Source organism: Elephas maximus, chromosome 6 (assembly GCF_024166365.1).
Source record: "Elephas maximus indicus isolate mEleMax1 chromosome 6, mEleMax1 primary haplotype, whole genome shotgun sequence".
NCBI classification, from domain to species: domain Eukaryota; kingdom Metazoa; phylum Chordata; class Mammalia; order Proboscidea; family Elephantidae; genus Elephas; species Elephas maximus.
The window spans coordinates 104,053,125-104,078,907 of record NC_064824.1 but is presented as its reverse complement, the minus strand read 5'-3'; the positions used below and the strand labels follow the sequence as shown (position 1 = coordinate 104,078,907).

General features: G+C 36.8%; 1 protein-coding gene across 11 annotated transcripts in view; it reads right to left on the bottom strand.

Annotated features, from left to right (window-relative positions):
- Positions 1-25,783, bottom strand: part of PARD3B (par-3 family cell polarity regulator beta) — a 1,165,226-nt gene that overhangs the window by 368,070 nt on the left and 771,373 nt on the right. For all 11 annotated transcript variants that reach the window (XM_049888916.1, XM_049888918.1, XM_049888913.1 and 8 more), the window contains one exon: positions 13,577-13,621. In XM_049888916.1, the coding sequence (XP_049744873.1) occupies positions 13,577-13,621 (45 nt within the window). The remainder of the gene's footprint in view (positions 1-13,576; positions 13,622-25,783) is intronic.

Sequence of the window (25,783 nt, the reverse complement as noted above, 5' to 3'; positions counted from 1 at the left end):
AAATTCAATGCCACGGGGTTTTGTTTATGGCTTTCCCATAAACATGAAAGGTTCTTCCTCTTTCTCACACTTTGGGAGCAATGCAGAGAGGGTTTCTAATCTGCCCCTCTGACACAGCCATATGCTCTGAAATTTAAGCTAGAGAGGCAGATGTATAATCTGGGAAATGATCCAAATTCATGACCTCTTTGGAGCCAAGGGTATTGTATGAACAATGCCAGCCCTGGACACCATGCCCAGAAATTCTAATTTATATAGAGAAAGGATGGAGAAGCACAGAGAAATAAGAAAAACAGAAGTCTACTGATTTCTTCCATCTCACTAGGCACCTCAGCATACTACCTGCTTTGTTAAAGCTGATCACATTAATATTTTTCTTCCTGGAAAACTAATGGGATTTCCCTAACCCTTATAGACTCTAGGAAACCCTGGTGGTGTAGTGGTTAAGTGCTATGGGTGCTAACCAGATGGTCGGCAGTTTGAATCTGCCAGACTCTCCTTGGAAACTGTACGGGGCAGTTCTGCTCTGTCTTATAGGGTCGCTATATCAACTCGAAAGCAGTGGGTTTGGTTTTTGGTTTTTTTTGTAGACTGTAATAGGAAAGATAGCTCTTCAGCAATATGACTACAAGCTGAATTTTTCCAAATTCTCACTTCATTCCCTTGGCCAATCTTACCAACTACTTTGTCATAAGAAGAGCCTTGCATAATTGGTAAATTACATAAAAACTCTTCACAGCTATCAGAATTGTTGGACTTCAGGAAGAACCAAAAACAACAACAATAATAACAACAAAAAAACCCCAAAGGACATTTGGTTCAAAAAAAAAAAAAAGAACTCATGAGAAGATAGCTTTTGTTGGCATGAACAGGACTGGTTTTGATTTGTTTTAGTACCTAAAAAGTCTATCAAATGGCCTTCTCATGTACTACCCCTCGGGTGTGGTCAAGGCAAGGAATTCAGTCTGCCAAGCATTTTGGGGGTTCAAACAGAATTCTAATCAGTGTCTGTTCCATGGCCCACTACGCAGTGACAATAAATAGCCAGATAAGCCTCTTCTTCCCTACTTTATGGCAGGGCACATTATAATCTGATAAAAGTTCCTTTGTGAATCCTATTTTATTTCTTTCTATAACAATGAATCATCATAAGAATCTCTAGACAGAGTAATAAACCATAGCTTGTAACTACAACTAGAACTTTTTATTATGTGGTTTCTTATTGAAGAGAATTTTCCATTTCACATTTTCTCAGCATATTGTAGACATCATCTCCCACTTTGTTCCCATGTCATGTGGCTTTCAGTATATTTCTAAGGAGTATTTTAAATTGGTTTGTCTTGTCAAAAGTGATCCAGATACAGTAAAATAAAACCATGTCTGGCTTCATGCATGCTCTAATCTATACTGGGCCCAGTGGTTTATTTGAATTCATCCCTTTATAAAGGAAAATCATTCATTCATTCATTCAACAAACAATTATTGAACTCCAGATTTCTGCTTTCAGTAATGTCAATTCTTAAAATCCTGATGATGAAATATAAATGGATCTTGAGTAAAATCCAACACATATACATTAAAATATATTGCCTTAGCTTATAATAAATTAAGGAAAATCCTTAAGCAAAACCCTATGATAAACAAAACAAAATAAAAAAAACAAAAAACTGAAACAAATAAAAGACCAAGAATGATGATAGGTAACCAAACTTGAAGACTGATACTGCCATGCAGGTAAATGCTGATACCAGGAATCTAGAACTTGAAGTTGTGGGGGTAGGTGGTATCTTTTTTTCTTTTTTACAATTTATTTTCTGTTGTTGTTGAGAATATACACAGAACATACACCAATTCAACAATTTTTACACGTACAGTTCAGTGACATTAATTACATTCTTTGAGTTGTGCAACCACTCTCACCCTCCTTTTCTGAGTTGTTCTTCCCACATTAACTCACTGTCCCCTAAGTTTATCTAATCTTTCTGGTTGCTGTTGTAAATCTGATTCCATATACAAACCCATTGCTGTAGAGTTGGTTCCAACTCATAGTGACCCTATAGGACAGAGAAGAACTGCCCCATAGAGTTTCCAAGGAGCACCTGGTGGATTCAAACTGCCGACCTTTTGGTTAGCAGCCATAGCACTTACCCACTACGCCACCAGGGTTTCCGATTCCATATAGATAAAAACAAAACAAAACAAAACAAAAAACAGTGCCGTTGAATTGATTCTAACTCACAGCGACCCTATAGGACAGAGTAGAACTGCCCCATAGAATTTTCAAGGAACACCTTGTGGATTCGAACTGCCGACCCTTAGGTTAGCAGCCATAGCACTTAACCACTACTCCACTAGGGTTTCCTCCATATAGACAGATCTTAAAAAAGCACACTGCTCAAGGTAGACATTCTTTACTACTTAAGCTAAACTACTGTTTGGTTTTAAGAGAACTTCAGAGAATATTTCTGGTTTAAGGTTTGAAGATGATCTCAGGGCAATAGTTTCAGGCTCCATGGCTCCAGAAATGCTAGATTCCATGAGAATGTGAAATGCTGTTCTGCATTTTCCCATTTGGATCAGGAATCTATAGAATCTTTTCTCAAAATGTTCAGTAATGGTAACTGGGCACCATCCCATTCTTCTGGTCTCATGGCAGAGGGGACAGTTGTTCATGGAGGCAGTTAGCCACACATTCAATTTCTTCCTGTTATTCCTGACTCTCCTTCCCTTGTTGCTCCAGGTGGATACAGACCAACTGTTACCTTTGACAGCTTCTTGCAAGCTTTGAAGACCCCAGGCACTACATGCTAAACATAATATTAAGCCAATTAACTGGACTATCCCATGAAACCAATACCCTAAACCTCCAAACCAAGGAACCAAATCCCATGAGGCGTTTGGTCATACATGGTAGGTGGTATCTTGAAGGATTTGGGAGACAAAGCCAAAAGCAAGAGAGCTAAGGCAGTGACCCTCAAAAGGGCCTACAACCTTAATCGTAGAGTAGGGTGAAAAACTCATTCTCTGAATACACTCGCCCCAGCAAAGAGAGTTCAAGAAAATCAGTCTTCACCCTGGTTCTAGATAGGGAAAACAACAATAAAAAATAATAATCACCATCTCCTCTTAAGAATTTGCAACCATAGGCTTGCTGTCCTAGACGTAATAAATCAAATTAATTTTCTTCCAATCAATCAAACTAACTGTCAGCCAAGAAATTATATTAAAGTGTTCTCAGGTTAGTAGTGCTAAACTGGTGCTCCAGAAGAAGCAAAAATCTCTTTTTGGTGAAAAACATACCCAAATCAGGCTCCCCAGGATTCCCACACATTAAATTCAATCAAATATGACTTAGCAAACAGAAATTAACAATTTAATAAAGAAAGAGCCACTTTTTTGAGAGTCAGCAGAAACACGGGACGAATGACAGGAAGAACATAAAAAAAGATTTAGATACCAAATTGCGACTCAATCTCTTTGGCTCCTGTGAGGAGAATGGAACTGTATAAGAGAAGGGGTCAGTTAGGAGGCTACTGAAATTCTCCAGTTATGAACTGACAGTGGCTTGGTTAAGTGTGGGAAATAAGGATGCAATCTGATGACAGAGCCAAGGTGATTTTCTGCTGGATTAGTGTGAAGGGTAAGGAAAAGTATAAAACCAAAACTGACTACATTTGGTAAGACTTTCAAGACCCATCTGGAAGGTTATCTTTATACCTGTTACATTTACCTTTTTAGATGAAGATGGCCTTTTGGGGGAATGTATTTGAAAATACATGTAAATTTAGACATGTTTGAGAAATGTTCATAGTAAATAACAGTTGAAAGTTTGGACATTTCTTTTACTGAAGAAGCCAATGTTCAACCACAATTGGTGGAATTTGGCAACAGACAGGAAATGGGACAAAGGGTGTGAATATTACACGTCCTCAAGGCCTCAGAGTTGAGATAGCTTTTATCAGTCAGAGATTCTCAGAGCTTTTCAAAGAAGCGTGATGATGGAAACTTATGGAAGTGATGATGGAAACTTATAAAATTGATCAGTGTTTCCCAAACTTCAGCAATCTGTGCCACTACTTCACATTTTTTTGCCATGTTCACACATATCATTTTATACAGTTATATCCTTAACAGCTATCTTTAAAATAACTCATAGTTTTTGCTAAAAATTTTATTTTTTAAAGAACACATAGTACTACTATAAACAGAAAATCTATTTTACTAATATAAATTAGTGCAAATACATTATTTTTAAAATGAAAAGTGTTTGTTCTAAGTCATTTAAAATAGTTCATGGACTACGAGATCACTAAACCAATCAATAGTAGTAGTATTTTCTCTGAGGCTTGCTAGCAAGTAAAATGCCTCTGTCTCCAGTTTTAACACCAATATATTTAAATACCTCTAACACGACACGATTGTCATGTTCTGATATTTTCTACTTTTTGGTTCAAGACTAAAAGTAGTTTTACAAAACTAGTTCCCCGTCCCCCCCCTCCCCCATGCTTGCCTGGTTTAAGAAGGCATGTACTTTTTGTTGTTTTAAAAACTGATTGAATAATAAAAGGACCTTTTGTTCAAAAGGTAATTTGAACAACTTTGTTCTATTTTTATGGGATGGAATTAGTAAGTTGTTTTGTGTGGGTGTGTGGATTCTAATTATCAATAGAGTGGAAATGAATTTGCATTTGCTTATTTTAGCAACGAGAAGTAATTTAGGTTAAGTTTTTCTCTTTTTTACATAATCATCATTAACCCTATTATTATCACTCTCTTTTATTGGGTACAATTGGGCATCAGAAATCTCTTAAAAAGAAACTTTTGTACATGAAATTGCTTGTGTGTTTTACTAAGTAAATTATAAGGACTGAGTTATTGCCCTCTGTGATACCAAAATAAATACCAAAGGGTGTTTAATCTTCCCTAAATACATTTTTCATGCTGGACCTTTTTTTTTCCAGCAACTCCTAAAAGAGCTGTCTCCCTTCTCTGCTCCCCTGTAATACTTCTGTGCCTGAACAGGCTTCCAATATGACTCGAAGATTCTGCCTCTTGTCCCCTTCACGGAAACTATCCTTTTCTTATGGTTCTTCTAAACTTTGCTCCAGTCCTCATGCTAAATGCTCCCATGTGTATAATATTTCTGTTATTAGAGTCAGCATATGATATTTTACAATGTTTAGAAATGTTTTTATTTTTTAACTTCATAAACTGTTCATTACCCAATTTATACATTAAAAAATAGTCTCAATCTAAAAATTCAGATACTATGGATAAAGCGGAAGTCCCCGGACCCTCTCACCACAGGTAACCGCTGTTACTTTTCCCATGCCTTTGCATTTATACATAAGCTCATGGATTTCAACTATTCACATTTGTATTGTTGCTACTAAATTCGAGTACCTTAGGGGTGGAATCTATATCCCAGACAACTTTGTATTTGTAGTACCTGGCACAGTACCTGGGATACAGTGGGTAGCCAACAAATATTTCTTTAATAAATGAGTTATCATTGGTTCCCTCCTTTATTCAGCAGATAACAGAGTGCTTTTGATTGGTGGGTCCTGGGAATATTAATGATGTAAGGGAACCAGGACTACCGAACAAAGAAGACTGGAAAATAGCCTAAGGGTAATATTGGGGCTGAATGGCTCTGGAGCAGGAGTGTGAGTGGGGAAGGAAGTGTGAGAGAATTGAAATAGTATAAAAACAGAGCCTAGAGGCACCTGAGAAGCCCTGGTGGTGCAATGATTAAGAGCTGGGCTGCTACTCAAAAAGTCAGCAGTTCAAATCCACCAGCTGCTCTTTGGAAACACTATGGGGGTAGTTCTACTCCGTCCTATAGGGTTGGAATGGACTCAACAGCAATGGGTTCAGTTTTTTTTTTTTTCATGACATCTTAGTGTAATTTTTCAGTTACTTGCTGTTTTGTGTGGCTCGTACTGTTGCTCCTCTCCATTTGCAGAGCTAATCCAAAGTTGGGTGCAGGTAACGCTATCTCCAGTGAAGTTCTGATGTCAAACACTCACTTGTATTTTATCAGCCATCATGTAATCATTTAATAACATTTTTCACTGTACATGTTCACTTTGGCATTTAGAAACACTATTAGATTTGTCAATTCCAAGCAATTGTTTTCCAGACTTACAAGACACATATTCCCCAGAGATGGCAAAGTTTGAGAGTTCAACCATACTTGAACAATTTAACATATGTAGAAATATCTTCTTCTGTTTTCAAAATTATTTTCACTGTTCAAAATGATTTGAAAAATGTAAAAACTATAAGTTTTCTGAATCAATGCACATGTTAGCACAATAGATTTTGTCTCTAAAGAAACTGTCAAATTCTGAATAATGAGAGAGGCAGGCTAATAAACAGTTTTGTTACTGAGAATTTTGAAATGTAAATATCAACATATAAGGGATAAAGAAGAAATGTGTACCAAAACATGTCATCTCAACAAATGTCTACTGGTGCTCATAAGAAAATAATTTGTTCTGTGCATTTATATTTAAAGGAAAAAAAAATAATACCATGATAAAAGTGAAAATGATAATGGACATTACACAAAAATAAAAATACAAATTTTGTATATAGAAGCGTATTCAATGCTGAGGTCAACAAACCCTATCCTACCCGAAGATGCACAATCAAGAAATTCATGTTTACTGTTGGTTTTATTACACAGCGTAAGTGTAGCAATAGCTGACTGATACACTGAGAATCATATTGTATCCTTTTCATTCCACTAAGTCCAACTAAAACAAACAAAAAACAAAACAATAACAACAACAACAAAACATCTTCAGGGCTTTATTTTCTAAGTATTCCTTACTTTTATTTCCATTCTAAGTGCTGATCACTTAAGCTTAAGCCTACATCATCTCTTATCTGGAGTATTGCAATGGTCTTGTAACTATTCTGTCTTTTTTTTTTTTTTTGGTCCACTCAAGTCCTCACAGGCACCGGCGTGATATTACTAGGACATAAAACTATCCATGCTCTTCTTTTAATCTGTTTAGATTTGCTGAGTGTTGGGAAATTCCCTATGATCTGATCCCTATCTACTTGCTCAATTGAGAATTTTGTCACTCCCCCTTTGTTCTCCTGCCGCAATGCAATGCATTGCTTATAGTTTCTTGAATACACCGTGGTGTTTCAAACTTTCCATATTCCTGAAATGCGTTAGCTCATTGATTTTTTTTTTTTTTTAATTTCTATTAGCTTTCAGATGCTATGGAAGCACTTCCTTTCTAAAAGTTGACAGCCATCTCAGATCCCAAACAGAATCAAACAATACTTCCTGTGTGATATTTCTGCACTGCACTCTTCCGCATAAAGTTACTAAACATTAGTGTGTGTGTGTGTGTGTGTGTGAGTGTATACATATATATACACACACCCAACTGCGTACCCAATAAAGACTTTTGCCCAAACAGATTACCAGCTCTATTACCTTAACTGGAAACCCTGGTGGTGTAGTGGTGAAGACCTACGGCTGCTAACCAAAACGTTAGCAATTTGAATTCACTAGGCATTCCTTGGAAACTCTATAGGGCAGTTCTACTCTGTACTACAGGGTTGCTATAAATTGGAATTGACTGGACGGCAATGGGTTTGGGTTCTTACTACCTTAACCAATTGATGAGGAGAGTTAAAGTATATGAGCCAATAACTCCAAGATTTCAGTTCTTCATCAAGGATAAAAATAAAGTCATGAAAAATGGAAATCTAATTAGAAGACTCAAATATGAGACACCACCATGGTTGGTGTTCCAAAATTTACAAGCATATTTAATTTATATAATTGTATAAAAGTATATGACATTAAGACTCATATAAATATCATGTATATATAGTATTTATGTGTTTTTGTCCCCAACCACATAATAAAGAGTTTTCAAAGGCAGAGATCATGTCAAAATAGTCTTTGTATCTCCAGCACTTACCACAATATTTGTCGCTGAGTAAGCATTTAATAAACATGAGTGGAACCGAAATAATTAATTTTGAAACTTGATTTGTAAAAAAAAATGTTGTCTATTAACTCATGAAATTCAGAGATATACAAGTTGACACTATATTAGAATACGAAGAATCTTACTTCATTTGTAAAAAGACTGATATATTTCTTTCTAATTCGTTTTGATTCGTTGAATTGTAGATACCACCGTATTTTGTAATGTTCTGCAACACAGGAAATACCAGGGCTGTTTCATAATCAAGTTTGTATAGGAAGAACCCTAGACATATTGCTCATTTTTTATAACTTCCCGAATCACATAGAAATGTAAACCAAAGCTGGAGCGTGAGGAAAACCAACACATTTCTTATGCCTAGAGCTAATGTAACGTAACAAATGACAAAACCTTAGAAAGCACCCAATAAAGACTTTTGCCCAAATATATTATCATGCAGTATTACCTTAACCCGTTGATGAGGAGACTTAAAGTATACTAGCCACTAACTCCAAGATTTTAGTTCCTCATCAAGGATAAGAATAAAAAGTCATAAAAAAGAGCAATCTAATTAGAAAACTCATATATGAGACACTAGCACGGTTTGTGTTCCAAAATTTACATGCATATTTAATTTAGATACTGTATAAAGGTATGTAATATTAGGACTCAACAAAATTTATGAAATGCCATTTAATAGCTCATTGGTCTTATATTAAAGTGACTGTGCAGTCACTTTATGTTTTAAAGACCTCTATTCTTTTGCAAAGCTCCAGAAATTCTTGGGCTGAATTTGAATACCCTAGATTTGTAGTTCGCACATTTGGAGCAGAATTTAGAGCAGAATGTAAGGTCTGCCACTTTAGCAACTTGCATATTAAAATATCTGCCTTTGCTACAAGGATAATTATGATTTATACACACCACATGCATATCACACGCATACCTTCTCAAGTCTCTCAACTTGGCCCACATAATCATATATACACACACACATATATACATACACATACATATATACGCACACACACGCACATATGTATGCAGAGAAACAAAGGCAAGAATTATCAGACTAATTATCCCTCTTATACTACTCATTATAGTAGTCAGCTAGAGGAATTATACTTATTCTGTTCCTTGATCAGCTGGCTGAGATTACAAAAGGTAGATAAGAATTTATTGAATTTCCTGATGTGTGTGTTATGACTTCCATATAGGACTAGAGGTAAGGACTGTGTCTTAGCCAATATTTCTCTCAGTTTCTGGGACTATGAGGCAGTAGGCACACATTGGTGGAGCATGACTTGGTCAAAAGTGTAGGCTCTGCCACAAACTATATAGATTCATATCCTAACTGCACTAATTACCAGCAGAGAGACCAAATACTTAAATGCTCTGAACTTCATCAGTAAAATGTGTAGGATGCCAACTATATTTGGTAGCTGCAAGGTATCTAGTATAGAGAAATCACCCTAGATGGTAATGAGTACTTGCTCATTAATTGATAAACTTGTCACAGAAAAGGTCTAGACTTACTGTCAACCATTACTTTTACAGACTTGCCTGTTTTACAGCTATATAGACAGGTGTTTGAGAATATAAGAAATTAAAATAGAAATAGGAAAGCTTTTTAGTCCATTTTGCTAATTAATATGTCAGAGCTCATAAAGAGGAACTCATCGGCTTTCTTTAGTACTGCATCATCTTAAAGAGCTGGGTCAGCAAAGATCTCTGCAGACAGTCAATACATATTAAAACAGTTCCAAGCAGTAAATCAAAACAACAAAAAAAAAAAGGAAGACACAGTGGAAAAAAAAAAAAGTAAAATTTATAAGTCCTTTCTATCTGAATGCAGAGTAGCATTGAACTACTGAAAAAATATTCCTTCTCAGACATACTTTATGGCTCTGAGTATAGTCAAAATTAAAGCATAATTTTTTTTTTTTTTTAAAAAGCAATGCCAAATTTGATGTCAATTTCTCTGGATTCTAGTTCTTTCAGAATATTTAAGTCATTTTAAACAACAGCTTTATTGTTTAAAATATAAGTTTTTGCTGTTTTATTTCCTGCAATGCTAGTATTTGAGTTTTTTCAGAATTCGATTAGTGGGATAGTCAGGGAATGAGGTCAAAAACATGTTCAGGTTTTTTAAAACTCTCTGAAACTTGGGATTTTTCTTAAAGGAACCAAACAAAATGCATTTGATTTCTAACTTCTCTAGATGGATTTCATCAGTCCATAGATATAGACACCATTCATACAAGGAGGAGGACCCTGAAAAATTATGAACAGGAAAATCAGCCTGCCCTCTTCCCTGGCAAGGGAATGAGATATAACGAACTGTCAGGGGAAGCCCCTGAAACAGGTCGTTAGAGGAATCTCAAGAATACTAGATTGATTCCTGAAAGAGGGAGGAAAAGTCTACCTTTTGGGCCAAAAAATGTTAGAAAGATTTATCTTACCTGGGCCTTTGATTTGACCCAAGCTCCAAGGAATCAACCGTTTCAAAATTAAGCCAAGGAAAGAGTGCCAAGAATACTGTCACAACTTTGGAAGGTACCCAAGCCAGACCAACACATGTAGGTTGGCACAGAATGGTTCTCTACACACTAAATAGCTGACTCGGAAGAAAGTCTAACTCAAACGAATTTATTAAAATGTTTAATATCACCCTGAATAAAAGGATGGATGATATATTTAGGTCAGCACCCACAATTTAATTTGTTTAACTTTGTGTTGGGCTGGGAGAGAATGAAAGCTGCCCACATTTCTATAATTAAAAAGAAACACAGGTAGAAACTCTTTCTTCTTAGCAAAAGAGATGGCACATCTTTACGCAAATAATCTGGGGTGAAGGTTTGGACAAAGCGAAAGGATAGCGCAACAGCTGAGTGGCCCCTTTTAACACCGGTGCGGCAAGTATGATCATAGAACATTACAAGCTAGAATTCAAACCAGTAACTTGCTTAGTGGCCGTAGACTGCCTGTGGCAGGTTTGTACGATAGCTATAGATTGAACAAATTTAAAAATGATTTTGTAACTGGAAGATGCCACCAGCATCTAAAGAACCCTTGACCCTCTGCTGCCACTACCACCACCACCAAAGCCCAATGAGAAATCTCTCTACATAAGTCCAGCACTTAGAAGGGAGTTACATTTTGTGTGAGGGATGAGTTCCTGAGAACCGTTAGAACACAGACTAATTTTCCAAAAGAAATAAATGTAAAAAAATGGGGGGGGGGGATATTATTGGAGTGTATAAATTCATAACCACTGTCGCATATTTGTCTTTAATGTTGCTTTTTATCTTGTCAGAATTGTCTGTAATGTTTTACAGGATGCTCTCATCTGAATTAACTATAACGTGTATAATTTGAGGTGATGGAATCTTATTGCTTGCCAGTTTTACTCCAGTTATCAAGTTCCTAGTTGTTTTTCAGCATCTGCATTGTGGCTGCAACAACAATTGTAGGGATGGCAGAACTGGGCAGTGTATCGTTCTGTTGAACATAGGGTCACTATGACTTGCAAGCAACTTGATGGCACCTAACACAGACATGCACTGTCTCACAAATGAGCAGTAAAAAACTCAATCGTACTTTGATAAGACCAAAAAACCAAAACTGTTGCCGTCCAGTCAGTTTGAACTCACAGCAACCCTATAAGACAGAGTAGAGCTGCCCCATAGGGTTTTCAAGGAGTGCTTGGTGGATCTGAACTGCCGACCTTTTGGTTAGCAGCCACAGCTTTCAGCTACTACACCACCAGGGTTTCCAGTACTTTGATAGAATATGAAAAAATTTAAAAGTATAAGGGAGAGAATGTTGAAATAACAGCAAACTAGTATCCAAAATATTCTTTAAAACATCTAATGTCTTCAAAAGGGGTGGTTCACATGATACAAAGACCAGTGGTACTATTTCTATCTACCAGCTAAAGTGGAGCCTCAATGTGGGATTTATAATTAACCTGCCTGCCAGCTCTAAAATCATGCAATTTTTGATATATTATTTTTAAATTGGAAGATTATTTTCAGTTTTGTGCTTAGACTAATTCTTTACTAATATTTTTATACCACACTATAAAAACAGATCATTCAAGTTAACCTAAAATATTATAGCAATATACTAAAATGATAATGCTTTCATTTAAAAAGAGTAAAAATAACTTCTAGCTATTGGCTAACAAATAATTTGCTTAGAAGTTGACTAAGACAAGACTAAGATTTGCTTTCCAGGAAAAGGCCAGAACATTTTATTATTTGCTCATTTTCTAAAACCAAATTGATACATATTTTTAAAAACCACTTGAACTTTTTGCCTTGAAGCCTGCCCCAGTACATAAAAGGTCATTCATCTTCAGATATTAACATGAGTAAGAGAACTACAAACAGTACCACACGTTTAAGATGGAAACAATACAGGCTATCCTTCGGTTTCCTTGGACATGAGAACTTCCTTCAGGCTCCTAAAAGTATTTGTAGTAGTAGAGAGTTTAATGGAAGAGGATGACGAGAACAAGCAGCATGTGGCAATTTATCACTCCCACAGATATCTTTTATTTCCCAGTGATCTAACCTCTTGGGCACTTTATTAGGAGGAACAGGAAAAAAAAAAAAATCTAAGAGTTGTGAACCAACCCTTTCCTGCTGTTATCACTAGAGAATCTGGAGAAAGAAGAAAAGAAAAAATATAATCTTGCCCTGGAACATGATGGAGGTAATGAGGCATCAAGGCCACTTACTGCTGAAAACATAATTGGCACATAAACACAGGAGATGCTTGGTGATGGGAAAGACTTCTTTGTCTCAGAAACAGAAGGACGCCAACAAATCACAACCCTTCTGTTGTTTGGAATGGCAATTCTAAGAGTGAAATGGATATCTCCCCACTACCCCACCCCGCCAAGCCCCAAGCAAAATTATGAACTCCTAGAGGAAAGGGATACTGCAGTATTTAGTAGCTTAATAGTTTTAAGCGTTTTCAACTGTTAGAAAATGATGAAGAAGGAAGGGCAAAGGTATAGAAGGCAGGCCACTTGGTAATGAAGGAAAAGCCTGGATCTTCAGATTGAAGATACCTTAAATGTGTCAGAGAAAGACCCAGTGAACCTGTAGTGATCCTTGCCGAGTCTCTAAGGAACCTATGGGAGCTCATTCATGAATCTAAAGAAATAGAAACTAGTCAGTTCTGCATAAGCTCCCGTGATGACAGGCAAAACACTATTCTTTTCTGAGGAGAAAGAAATGAACATATCTTTCTTATTCTGGAAATTTTGACTCTGCTTGCTTTAATGTGTATATCATCTTGTGTTTTCTTTACACTTTTTCTTGTCCTAAGTGTTCAGCTGGCATACAGGTTTAACAATTTTGGTTTTTAAATTATTTTTTTGGAAACCTTTATTCTTTCCTCTCAACACTTTGAGTCAGCGTACATTATGCCACTGTACACAGAGCCAAGCAATAATTCATCTTTGTGGAAGTCAGAGAAATCTCATGTATTAATTAGCAAGCCTTTCAGTGACTAGTAGACGGAAAGGGGTTCCAACTGCTACTCAGACACAGCCAGTGATTTCCAGGAAGGGCATATAAAGTAAGTTACAAGGTATTTCTTACCCGATTTGTGTCCAGCCAATGAATGGACGTTGCTTTCATCTGGCACTGAGGAGAAGAAATAAGAGAGACAAGGATCAAACCTGCTTGTAAATCAGCCATTTTTTTTGAACAATAAATTAATATAGATTCATAATAAGTTAAATCCTTTACTGGCAAAGATTTGAGAAATTTTCTCCCAGCCTACTTTAGGTAACTCATTTTTTTTATTGGATATTTTAAAGACAGCTAGGAAGAAATACATGTTTATTAGGGCATCTATAAATAAAATTTCATTCGCTTTTCATTTTCAAAAATTTCTTTTAACTGGGTTGTTGTTTCCATGTCCCCAAAAGGAGAAACTAAGCGCATAGGTCTAAAGATGTATAATATATAATAAAACTCTGAGCATAACAGCAAAAAATATATTCAATACTCAGTAATTGGGCTTCTGTATCTGGTAAAATGGAGAAACAGGGAACAGATTTACACTTCCCCTCAAAACAATTAAAACATTGACAAAATATGTGAAACAGTGGCATTGAAGACATTAGACATCAGGCAATGAAGGACAGTGACTCCCAAGAGATGGGAAGCAAGGTGAACACTACGATTCCCCCAGCTTACTCCCTGGAGAGTTTCCAGATTGTGGTGAACACAGGCAGATTCTGGCAATATCCTTAGCTTATAGGACATGGATCTAGGAGTTCAGGGAAGCCAAAGTCCACAGGGTTTGCAGAGCAGAGTACTGAAGAGGTGAGAGCTATATGGAAAGAATTCTGAGATTTGGAGAGAATCCCCTCATGTATCAGTTGAGTATGAGGAAACTACCCAAGGCCAAGAAAAGAACTACTCACAAGTGGAAAGGAACAGCACCTCATGTTCACCCGGGACCTATTCATAACAACCAGAGTGGAAAACTTCATAACTAGGGGAATGGGTTAGAGTACAAAGTAAGGTCTTGTCTCAGTAGCTGGGAACAATTAATCCTAGATTAACGTAGTTCTGATGAAATGGGTAAATTTTTGAAAGACACGGGATGAAGAAAGCTTATGCAAAGAAATAGTCTGAATATCCTACACCTATGTTTAAAAAATAATAATAATAATTTGTAGTTAAAAACTTTCCCACAAGGAAAATTTCAGGCCAAGATGGCTTCACTGGTGAATTCTACCAAACATTTAAGGAGGAAATAATACCAATTCTATAAAAACTCTTCCCCCAAAATTCAGAGGATAGAATATTTTCCAACTCATTCTATGAGGCTATTATTACCCTGATACCAATATGAGGCAAAGGCATTATAAAAAAAACTTTTGACCAATATTCCTCGTGAATGTAGATGCAAAGTTTTTAATCCTTAAGCATCACTGCATGGATTCTTATTTCAATATTCGACGACAGCTGTTTGTTGCTCACCATGTGCCATTTTTTATGTTCATCAATAACACTCTGGTTCTCAAGGGAAGTGGAAGCCAGGTGAGGCCTCCTCCATTTCCCCAACAGTAGATTGGCCTCGGAGCAGTGCGTCTTTCCTTGCGCTACTTGCAACATTCAGTCATTTTTAATTGACCCAGTTACTGTAAATAGATCTTCCCATTCCCACCTACCCGTCCTTTCCTAAGCTATTTCTTTATTTTCTAAGTAAAAGCACTTTCCTGTTATGAAGTAGTTAAAAATCTTGTTAGACTTTTCTTTGTATTTCCAGCTGGGAGGTAAGTTATTACTTACTAGGATATGGGTCAAATTCTGTCTTTCCCAGGTCTCAAAAAACTTACAGTGAAATCTGTAGTACATATAGAAACATTGGGAAAATGAAGATGATGATAGCAGTTAATAGTTATTGAGCACTTGTAATATTCAGGATCTGTCCTATGCCCTTCAGATGGATTAATTCATTTAATCCTCACAGCGAACTGGGCTGATAGAGTCTTATTTTATTCTTACTTTATGGAGAAAGAAACTAGGCACGGCTTGTAAGTGGAGGAGCCAGATCTTAAACCATGCCACTGTATTTGTGATAGGAGTTATGGAAGAGTTGCTATCTGAGAAATTTTAAGGATAATCAGTAGTATGAGGTAATTATAAGAAAACACCTGACAAACTATGCTAGAGAACTATTATCTTTTTCACTTGAATATATGCTATTAATAAAAATCTTTCTGTGGTGAGCAATCTTAAGTGTTAGCTGTAATTTTGTTTAGCATGTTCAGAAATCTAGAATTCTAATGGGTTCAAACTAAATTATTCATCCCCATTTCACAGATGGGGAGCCATCTGTCTGAGTTAAAATCCTGGCTCAGGCACTTACTAGTTATGTACAAGTTACTTTAACTCTCTGTGCCTCCATCTCCTGATACATAAAATTAGGATAATATTGCTTACTTCATAGGTTTGTGGTGAAGATTACATGTGTAAATATATGCGAAGTACTTAGATGCTGATACAGTATTTAATAATATTAGCCATTATTATCATAATTATTAATGAAAAGTTAGGTAGAAAGGCAAAGTAACAAGCTGGTTAGTAACGAGACAGATGTAGGTTGAATCCTACCGCTGCCAGGCAATTTATTAAGCTTTTTTTTTTAGCCTGTTTCCCCAAGTTGAAAACTCAGATAAAAACAATAGACATGGAGTTGTAGGAACTAAGTTTTTAAAATATAGAAAAACACTTAGCACAGGGCCATAATTCTCAATTTGAAAAACAAACAAAAACTTCTGATAAATGAAGGCTGTGAGAGTGATGAAGGTAGTGAATTTGATGATGGTGGTGGTGGTCTTTATGATTTAACTTGCCTGGGATTCTAAAGGAGTAGAGAAAGCATACCACGCTTCAGGTAGGGCACTAGGCACTTCCCCGAATGTTATCTCATGGACTCATACCACGGAGCACTCACGGCCAGCGCTGCCACCCAGTTTACCTGGCTCCTAGTTCATCTTGTAGTGGAAAAATGGCTCACTTCTGAAGGAAATACAGCACTTAGGCTATATGGTCTTAATATGAGCTACTGTGAAAGAGGAATTTGTCCAAAGGCAGGGTTTTTTGCTGCTGTTGTTTTGTCTGGTTTATTTATTTACAAAAAAAAAAAAAAAACCTGTTGCCGTCGGGTCGATTCTGACTCGTAGCGACCCGATAGGACAGAGTAGAACTGCCCCACAGAGTTTCCAAGGAGCGCCTGGTGGATTTGAACTGCCGACCTTTAGGTTAGCAGCCGTAGCACTTAACCACTACGCCATCAGGGTTTCCTTATTTATTTAAGAGACTTACATTATCCCAGAAAACTATGCCAATTTAAACAGTGCAAATTTCCCACATTCATTTTACGTGGTATGTCCTTAACTTTTTGGCTGAATGCTGCCTATGATTTCTAGTAGAAATGCTTGTTATTTTAATTGACAATGTGAAATTCTGTAGAATGCTAACAGAAACTATTTAAAAAAACTGCTGAAAATCCAAATGAGTGATAGGCACAAAAATTAGGGGTCTTTTTCCAGAATATTCAGTAACACAGATGCCTATCTTTAGGGCAGAAGATAAATGAATAAACATAATAGAAAAGAGGGGGAACTGTAATGACTTAACTAATAGAATACTTTTATTTCAAAGGTTAAATTGGGAACAATCATCTTTTATATACATGCTTAGTGCTGAGAAGCAATTTAAATAGCAGCAGCAAATGAGAAAATGAGGTAAAATTATACACACCACGAAGTTTTTTTTTTTTAAATGACAAGTGTTATAATTAATACTCAACATCCTTTATAACTCACTTTACCTTAGAGCTACTGTAAAGTTATCTCTTGGGGCTAGAGCTTAAGTCTGGTTGTTTCACTGCATAATATTTAGATAGCATAGCCATAGGAATGGGAGCACTATGAATAAGACAGGTGTGTCATTTGAAACAAAGGGCTCATTTACAAGAGATTAAAAAATGAGCTGGGCCTGGCGTAGGAAAGGTCTTCTGTTCCAAGGCAGTAACGTAACTAAAAGCATCAGGTAAAGGAGTGTTGATGGAGCAAGAACCAGGTTGTTGTTCTGGTTCTGCTGAGAATTTTTTTTCTTTTTTTTAAGTTTCTAGTTCCTATTATGGAAACCCTGGTGACCTACTGGTTAAGAGCTACAGCTGCTAACCAAAAGGCTGGCAGTTCGAATCTACCAGGAGCTCCTTGGAAACTCTATGGGGCAGTTCGACTCTCTCCTATAGGGTTGCTATGAGTTGGAATTGACTTGATGGCAACGGGTTTGGGTTTGTTTCTTTTAGTTCTTATTATGTTCTCATTCTTATCTTTCAGCTTTACTCAAGCCCTGATCATACTTGCTCTTGATTATCCTAACTGAAGAAGTATCAATGAAATGTTTTGTATCCTTCCAAAGATAGAAATCACAGATATTTTTACTGCGACTGTTTTAATACTTAGAGGGCACCATGGACTTGCTCCTCTTGAGAGTTCTCTGGACTTAGATTAACAAGAATTGCCATTGAGTTGATTCCAACTCATGGAGACCCCATGTGTTTCAGAGTAGAACTGCACTCCATAGGGTTTTCCTGTGGCTGTGATCTTTTGGAAGTAAATCGCCAAGCCTCTCCTCTGAGGTATCTCTGAGTAGATTCAAACTGCCAGCCTTTTGGTTAGTAGCCAGGTGCTTAATGGTTTGTGTCATCCAAAACCAAACCAAAAAAAAAAAAAAAAAAACCTCAAACCCATTGTCATAGAGTCGATCCCAAGTCATTGCGACCCTATAGACAGTATAGAACTGCCCCATAGGGTTTCCAAGGAGCTGCTGGTGTATTTGAACTGCTAACCTTTTGGTTAGGAACCAAGCTCTTAACCACTGCAGCACGATGGGGACTCCTATTTAAAAAAAAAAAAAAATAGATAACAAAATTTCTATACTAACCTCATGCTTCCTGACATTCAACACAAGATGATGGACACTATTTGACTTAATTATAGTAAGATGCTTAATAAGAGGATATTCTTTAGCTTGGATGTTTGTTATTTTCTGGATGTTTGTTATTTTCTGATCCAGGCAGACTTGAAGAAACACAGCAGCCTGATGGCCTGTATTCTAGTTATCCTGGTTGTAGGCCTTTGAAGCTAATTACAACTGCTCAGCACTGAAGGTACCTTTTAAAAATAAGCGTAGGCAAACACAGGGTGTGTTGGTGTCTTTTGACTTCTTTTCAACCAGCTTCACTGTTAGAATTGAGAGGAACCACAAATAAAGAAAAAACGGGGAAAAATCTATATAAAAGATGGCATTCCGAGAACTTGTTAGTGGCAAACATTAAAGTGCATATAATACTTACATGAATTGGCTTCCCAGTAGGACACGTGTATATTAATATAGTGATCACTTAAAGTGTTTTATTCTTTTGTCAAGCTTTCTTAAACACTTCCAATGCCTTCTCACTAGGGGAAAAACAATCCCCTTGCTTACCGATAGCATTTGATACGCATTCTGTAAGTGACTACTACAGACTGCGTCCGCTTAATAAAAATTTGCAGAACAGTGGCAGATTTGGTGAGTTAATGGGCCCCATATGCTCTTCTTATGTTGACAGAAGATGGTATATTGCTAACATGCACAAATCTCTTCAGATAAAAATTGCCATCAGCTACAGTTATTCTTTTTGAGAATGCCAACAGTATGTCACAAATGGGAAATATGCAAATGTTTCAGATTCCCACTACTTCATATGGAGATACTTTCATGCAAAGCAGCACTGTAAAATGTGATGCAATGCATGTCTTTTACAGACAACTCTAGTTCATTTAATTTTTGATTTCTGTGTCTTAGACATAATAAAGACTGCTATTTTTAAGGTGATATTTGACACACTAAAACTATAGGATTTAATAAGGCCAGAAACACTTCTCTTAGGATAGTTTTCTAGGAAACTAAATATCAAGTAATTCCTTAATGATTAATAAACTTGTTTCCAAGAGTTGTTCCTTCAGAACTTAAAAAAAAAAAAAAAAAATTTGATGTAGTTGCCAATATTAAGAATCAATTTTTCTCTCCTTTAGCAGATCAATTTCTGTACCACTGATTGATGTCCAGAATTTCTAAGGACTGCAAAACTGTTTCATGTTGCAAATTAAGTTCTCCCCTTAGCCTCCAGGAACTATTACTGCGTCAATTTACAGTGTTCTCTTATATCAATGACTATTTGGCATACTGTTTCTCCTCAGGGAGACTTTTTGAGTTTTCAGCATCATTAATTTGCATTTGTTGAAAAATTTTTCCGTCTCTGAAAAGAAAACAAACAAAAAACAGGACTTTTGCTGGAAAAGGAGTGAGGGAATTAGTACAAGATAATGTACAAAAGTTCACCTCGCCACCCCTTTTAGCAAGCGTCCCCAAAAGCGCCAGGCTCCTCCATGGATAGGTTCCTGCTCTGACAATAAGCTAATCAGAACCCAGAAGCTGAAATTTCCTCCTAATATCACAGTCCATCTCCCAGCCAGGGTGACAGAGGCTGAAAATGAAGGGCCCATTCTCATCATCACTATCTGACTATATTCATATACTCACAGCTTTTCAAAGATCTCTTAAAAATTCCCTTTATTCTTCTGTGAACCTTAGGAGATCTCAAATCTGAAATTAGGAAAATCTAATAATTTTCATATGATCTTATAGTATTGTCTTTAGTTCATATTGGGAAAACTAACTCATTTCTTTAAGTTCATGAATTCATTTGTTTTTAATCCATTCAATGAACACTGTCTTTCTCAAAAGGATCAGATTCTCAACCCTGGGATCTAACGAGGAGACACAAGCCATAACATGTTTGATACCACGTTTTGTGACGTTTAGTAAAATAAAGGTAAGAAGAGGCTGCTTTGGAACAGAGTAGGTTATATGGACCTAATGGTTCACAAAAACAATGAGGTTTTAGGTAACTGAGCACTTGAACCAATTTCCCTAGGAGGAGCAAAGACAACTTTTAGCATCTGGGACACCTTTTAAGTCATAGCAAGGAAGGAGCCTGAAAAGGGTATAAGTACTCAAGCTTTGATGTTAAACAGACCTGAATTCTGATGTTAATTATATGTGTGAGAATGAGTTGATCTTTTTCAAGCTTATTAAACTTTTTGGAATATGTACATAATGCCCTCTATCTCATACAATGAGGCAACTTATAAGATGTAAAAACTCATCATGGAAGTGGTAGAAGTTGTCGTTTGCTGCTGTCCAGTCAGCCCCTGACTTACGGCAACCCCATGCACAAGTAGGTGCTCAAAAATGGATGATGATGATTTTTCACATCTCACCATTTTGGCCAGATCCTCTGGACTCTGACACACCAGGAGTATGTTTTTGAACAGGCCATACAACTTAATGCATCTGTATGATATACAAATAGCACATATGATTATTTCTGGACTATAATGATAGCTCATCCATCCAGTCTCTTGTTGCCTGCCAAACATGCTTTAAAACCCTTCCCAAATGTCGTCGTGTCCCAGTACCCCTTCTTTTCCTTCTAGGCTGAGCTTATGGACCAAAGTAATTTGTAAGTGTCCAATTTTTTGTGTGTGTGTGTGTGTGTGTGTCTGTTCCATACTAAATTATAAACACCTTAAGGAGGGCATATGCCTTTGTTTTCATGCCTAGGAACCTTTTAGGTACTCATATATATTTGCTGAATTAATGAATGTAATATATGTAGAGTAAGGAAAGGAAGCAGTATTTGTGATATCTCCAGTCAGCGACGGATTCTAGACTAATGTATGGGACAAATGTTCACTGTGGTACACATATGGTTATATGAATGGTGTAGCATAAATGTGTATAAACATTGTAAAATTCTATGGTGCAATCTGCAGATACGTTTCTGGCAACAAAGGGGTAGGGCAAGAAGACTGGAGTCTGTGTTTATGAGAAACATGGTTTGCGTTCCCCAGAATCTAAATAAAGGTCTAAGTAAAGATCAAAACATGGCACAACTGTTTGAAATAAATATAAAATCACTTACATTTTGAGTAGTGAATGGTGCAAATGTAGTAAGAAAAAATGATTGGTAGGCTAAATATACCTCTTTGTCTTTCTCTAATGAACCAGTCATATGTGACTGATCACTGGGGTTTTAGTTCCTTTATATTTATTTTTCTGCTTTTTGGCACTAATCACACTGTTACTCCACATGATAATGGCACTTGAAATTACAGTTCCCTCTGTTCACAGAAACTATCACATTACCTTTCTAAAAAAACTGAATACTTGGTACAAAGAGCTCGCCTTTCAATACACAAATGCTATGAATTCCAAAGCAGTAAATTGAGTAAATAAATGCCTTTCTGTTATGTATCTTTAGAAACATCCCTAAAATACATCTAAAAATTATTATTATTAAATACTGAATTTAATAAATATAAAAATATTTATAACATCTGTGTAAGGTATAATGGACAATAATATAACAAACATTGTATATCAACCACTTGGTTTAAGAAAAAATTATTTTACCGTTCAAGCCCCATGGGTGTTTCACCTCAATTTCATTCCTTTCCTTCCTTGCACAGATGTAACCACAATTCTGATTTTACACTTACCTTTCTTGCTTTACTTTATAATTGTATCAAAAATTTGCCCCCAAATGATATTCCTAAAGTTTTTATCTTTAATTAAATGATACTGGATTTTGTCAAATGTTTTTTCTGTGTCTACTGATGTGATGATGATACGGCTTTTCTTTTTCAGTCTGTTAATATGTAAATTGTGGTGACTGATTTCAAATGTTAAGCCAATGTTTAATACATGGGGTAAACTTCATTTAGACATAATATATTCTCTTTTTTTATATATCGTTAGGTTCAATTTGTTAAATTTTATAAAAAGAACGTTACATCTATTCATGAGGAATATCAATTTGAAGTTTTCTTTAGATCTAATGCCTTTGTTTGGTTTTAGTATCAGGGTAATGCTGGCTTCATGAAATGAGTTGTGGAACTATTTCCTCCTCTTTAAACATCTGGAAGACTTTCTGTAAAATTGCTATTATTTCTTCCTATAAAACACTTACTGGGGGGCAATGGTGGTCCAGGGCTAGAATTCTTGCCTTCCATGGGGAGTCTGAGCCCTAGCCAATGCAGCTCAGGCACAGCCACCACCTGTCTGTAAGTGGAAGCTTACATGTGACGCTGAACAGGTTTCACTGGAGCTTCTAACCTAAGACGAACTACGAAGAGAGGCCTGGTACTCTACCTCTGAAAATCAGCCAATGAAAACCCTGTGGATCACAATGGTCTGATCCACAACTGGCCATGAGGATGGCATGGGACTGAGCAATGTCCATGCTACTGTGACCTGTCTGTGGTCTATCTGCTCTTTCAGTTATTTAGAGAGGATGTTGAAATCTTTAACTATAACTGGATTTGTCCTTCTTTCCCTGTCATTCTATGAGTTCTTGTCTCATATTTTTGAAGCTCTGTTACAAGACACATAAATACTTTAAATTGTTATGTCCTCCTGATGAATTTTATCTTGTTCAGGACTTGATATACCCCACTCAAGAGGCCTGGGCCTTGTACTAGTATCCTAGGGCTGCCTAACAAAATAACACAAGCTGGATGGCTTATAAGAATGGAAATTTATTCTCTCAGTTCTGGAGGAGAGAAGTCCAAATCAGGGTATGGGCTGTGTTGATCATATCTGAGGGCTCTGAGGGACAGACTGTTTGAATCTTTTCTCCCAGCTTCTGGTGGCCTCCTGCAATCTTTGGCATTCCTTGGCCTGCAGCTGCATCTACATCTGCCTCCAACATCATACGACCATCCTCCTCTTGTCTCCCCGTATCTATCTTCTCCCTTTTTTATGAGAAGAAAAGTCATGGAGGATTAGGAACATCCCATTCCTATATGACCTCATGGTAACTGCTAACATCTTCAAAGACCCTATTTCCAAACAAGGTCTCATTCACAGGTACAGAGGTTATGACTTCAACATATCTTTTTTTAGGACACAGTTCAATTCATAAAACCCCTTCTGCAATCTCTAGTCAATGTATTGAAGATTACGAGGTTTTTCCAATTTTGTTGGTGGGAACTGCAGCATTCTTGGTGTTGTATGAACTCTGAATACTATTCCCTTGAATCCTTTGGGTGTTTTTTTCCTCAGCCTTGGTAGTTTCCTCACAGGCATGCTCTGATCAGTACTTTGTATAATACTCACAGGAAGCTCTGAGAGCTCTGTAGTTTTCTCCCTATGCAGATGTCTCTCCTCTGGTGCTTTGCCCTGCACACTCTAACCGCCTTTGGTTTCCCTGAACTCTCAGCTCCATCTCTCATCTTAGGGAGTGAAAAAGGTGATATTAAATTTATAACAAGGTATAGTATTATTTAACTTCTCTGGAATAAGTTGCAAAATAGTCAATATACTTGAAAATATCTTTGAATAAATCTCTAAAATACATTTTACATGTATGTTTCTTAACCCATTCCTCATAACTAAAAAAAAAAAAAAATCCAAACCCACTGCCATCGAGTTGATTCCAATTCATAAGGACCCTAACTACCATTTTCTAAATCACAAAATCACAGAACCAGCAGCTCTAAGGCCATATAAGAAACTATCACCCAAAGTGTAACAGAGAGAACACTGAGCTAAGAATGTGGCCAGTGACTGAGGGCAATATTCTTTGGAGGTCTCATTGTCTGCTTCTGTTCTCCACAGTGGTATTATGAAATCGATGCTGTGACTAGGCAAGGTTTTTTATTTTTTTTAATTTTGGAATATAGGGCCACAGTGAGAATACAGCAGAGCTGGGGGACTGAAAGGAAACCATGCCTAGTAAAGGCTACTCACTGTCCTGACACTACATATGCTATCTTCCTGTGCAGCAGTTACAGATGACCGCTTTCAAGCTTTCCCTCACAGGTTTCTCAGACCCGAACCCAAGGCTTTCATCAATCCATGGCTGGACTTTTGCAATAGCCTCCAATTTGTTCTTGACGTGCCTTCATTTCCCCAACATTACTGTGTATCTTACATACCACATCCATACTAACCCATGCTACATATCGCTCTCATCATTTTTCTAACCTACTCAAAACCCTCACAAATGCTCAGCTGCCTAGAAATAATAGTCTCCTTAACCTGGTATTCGAGGTTTGAACACATTTACCCTTCTTCTCATTTTTTCCTATATTCATCTTTTACTGAGTTTATTGAATGAATCCTGGTATCTGGTTTGTTGTAAATGCCACAGACCTCCATATGGATGTGGGCCCAGCTGCTCATATCCTCTTTCTAGAATACTCTCTCCATTTCTTTCTACCCCAGAGAACTTTAACTTTGCCTCCAAGAATATGAACCACTTTCTTCTCTGTGTTATGTTGATTTGTGAGCAACCACAATGAAGGCAAAAATAATATTTTATTCATTTTCCCATGATAAACAGTTACAGTTTGACAAAGGTTATATGACTAAGGTCAGTTATAAGAAGTCTATGCCCTGTCTTTTCTTAATTGTGACATGGTAAAGATACTTGTGTGAAACTCTGTCAAGGAAAGCTTTTCCGTGTGCATCCTTTGGATCTACCAAGCTTGGGCTATTTTTACTACTCAGACTAGAAAAACTCTCAAGATTCCCATATCCTTGAGAAATATTTCTATTTGTCAGCAAGAAGTCGAAAATGATTAAACCATAGGAAAGAAAGGACATAGGCTACCCTATGGGTCATACAACAAGCAACCACTATTCACTATTAACCAGTGAAAGAACCCACCTCTAATTTCACTATTTATAATGTACATTTACATGTCATCTACTAATCTTTTTCATTAATAGGGGTAAGAAGAAAGAAAACTAATATGAATTACCAACTTACCATGTGTCAGATATCATGCTAAGCATTTCCACATACGTTATCTCGTTTGATCCTTACAAAAACTCCATGAGTGGGGCATTATCTTCATTTTACAGAAGAAGAAACTGAGGCTGAGAAGGATTGTTTCGCAGAGTTAGCAAGTGGCATAGCTGGGATCTAAAGGGTTTCCTGACTTCCAAGCATGTGTTCCTTCTGTTTTGTGAATAACAAGAAGCTAAGGTTTTGCTAGTGGTTTTGTCATCAAGAACTACGTATTTCTACTATTAGTCATTGCTATCTCCTAAAGTAAAATGTAATAAAAACTATATGAAAAAGCACAGGATGGCTCTTAAAAATGGTTGTTGCTACTCTCAGAAATAAGAAACAGAATTGTAATAGGTTGTAGTTGAGGT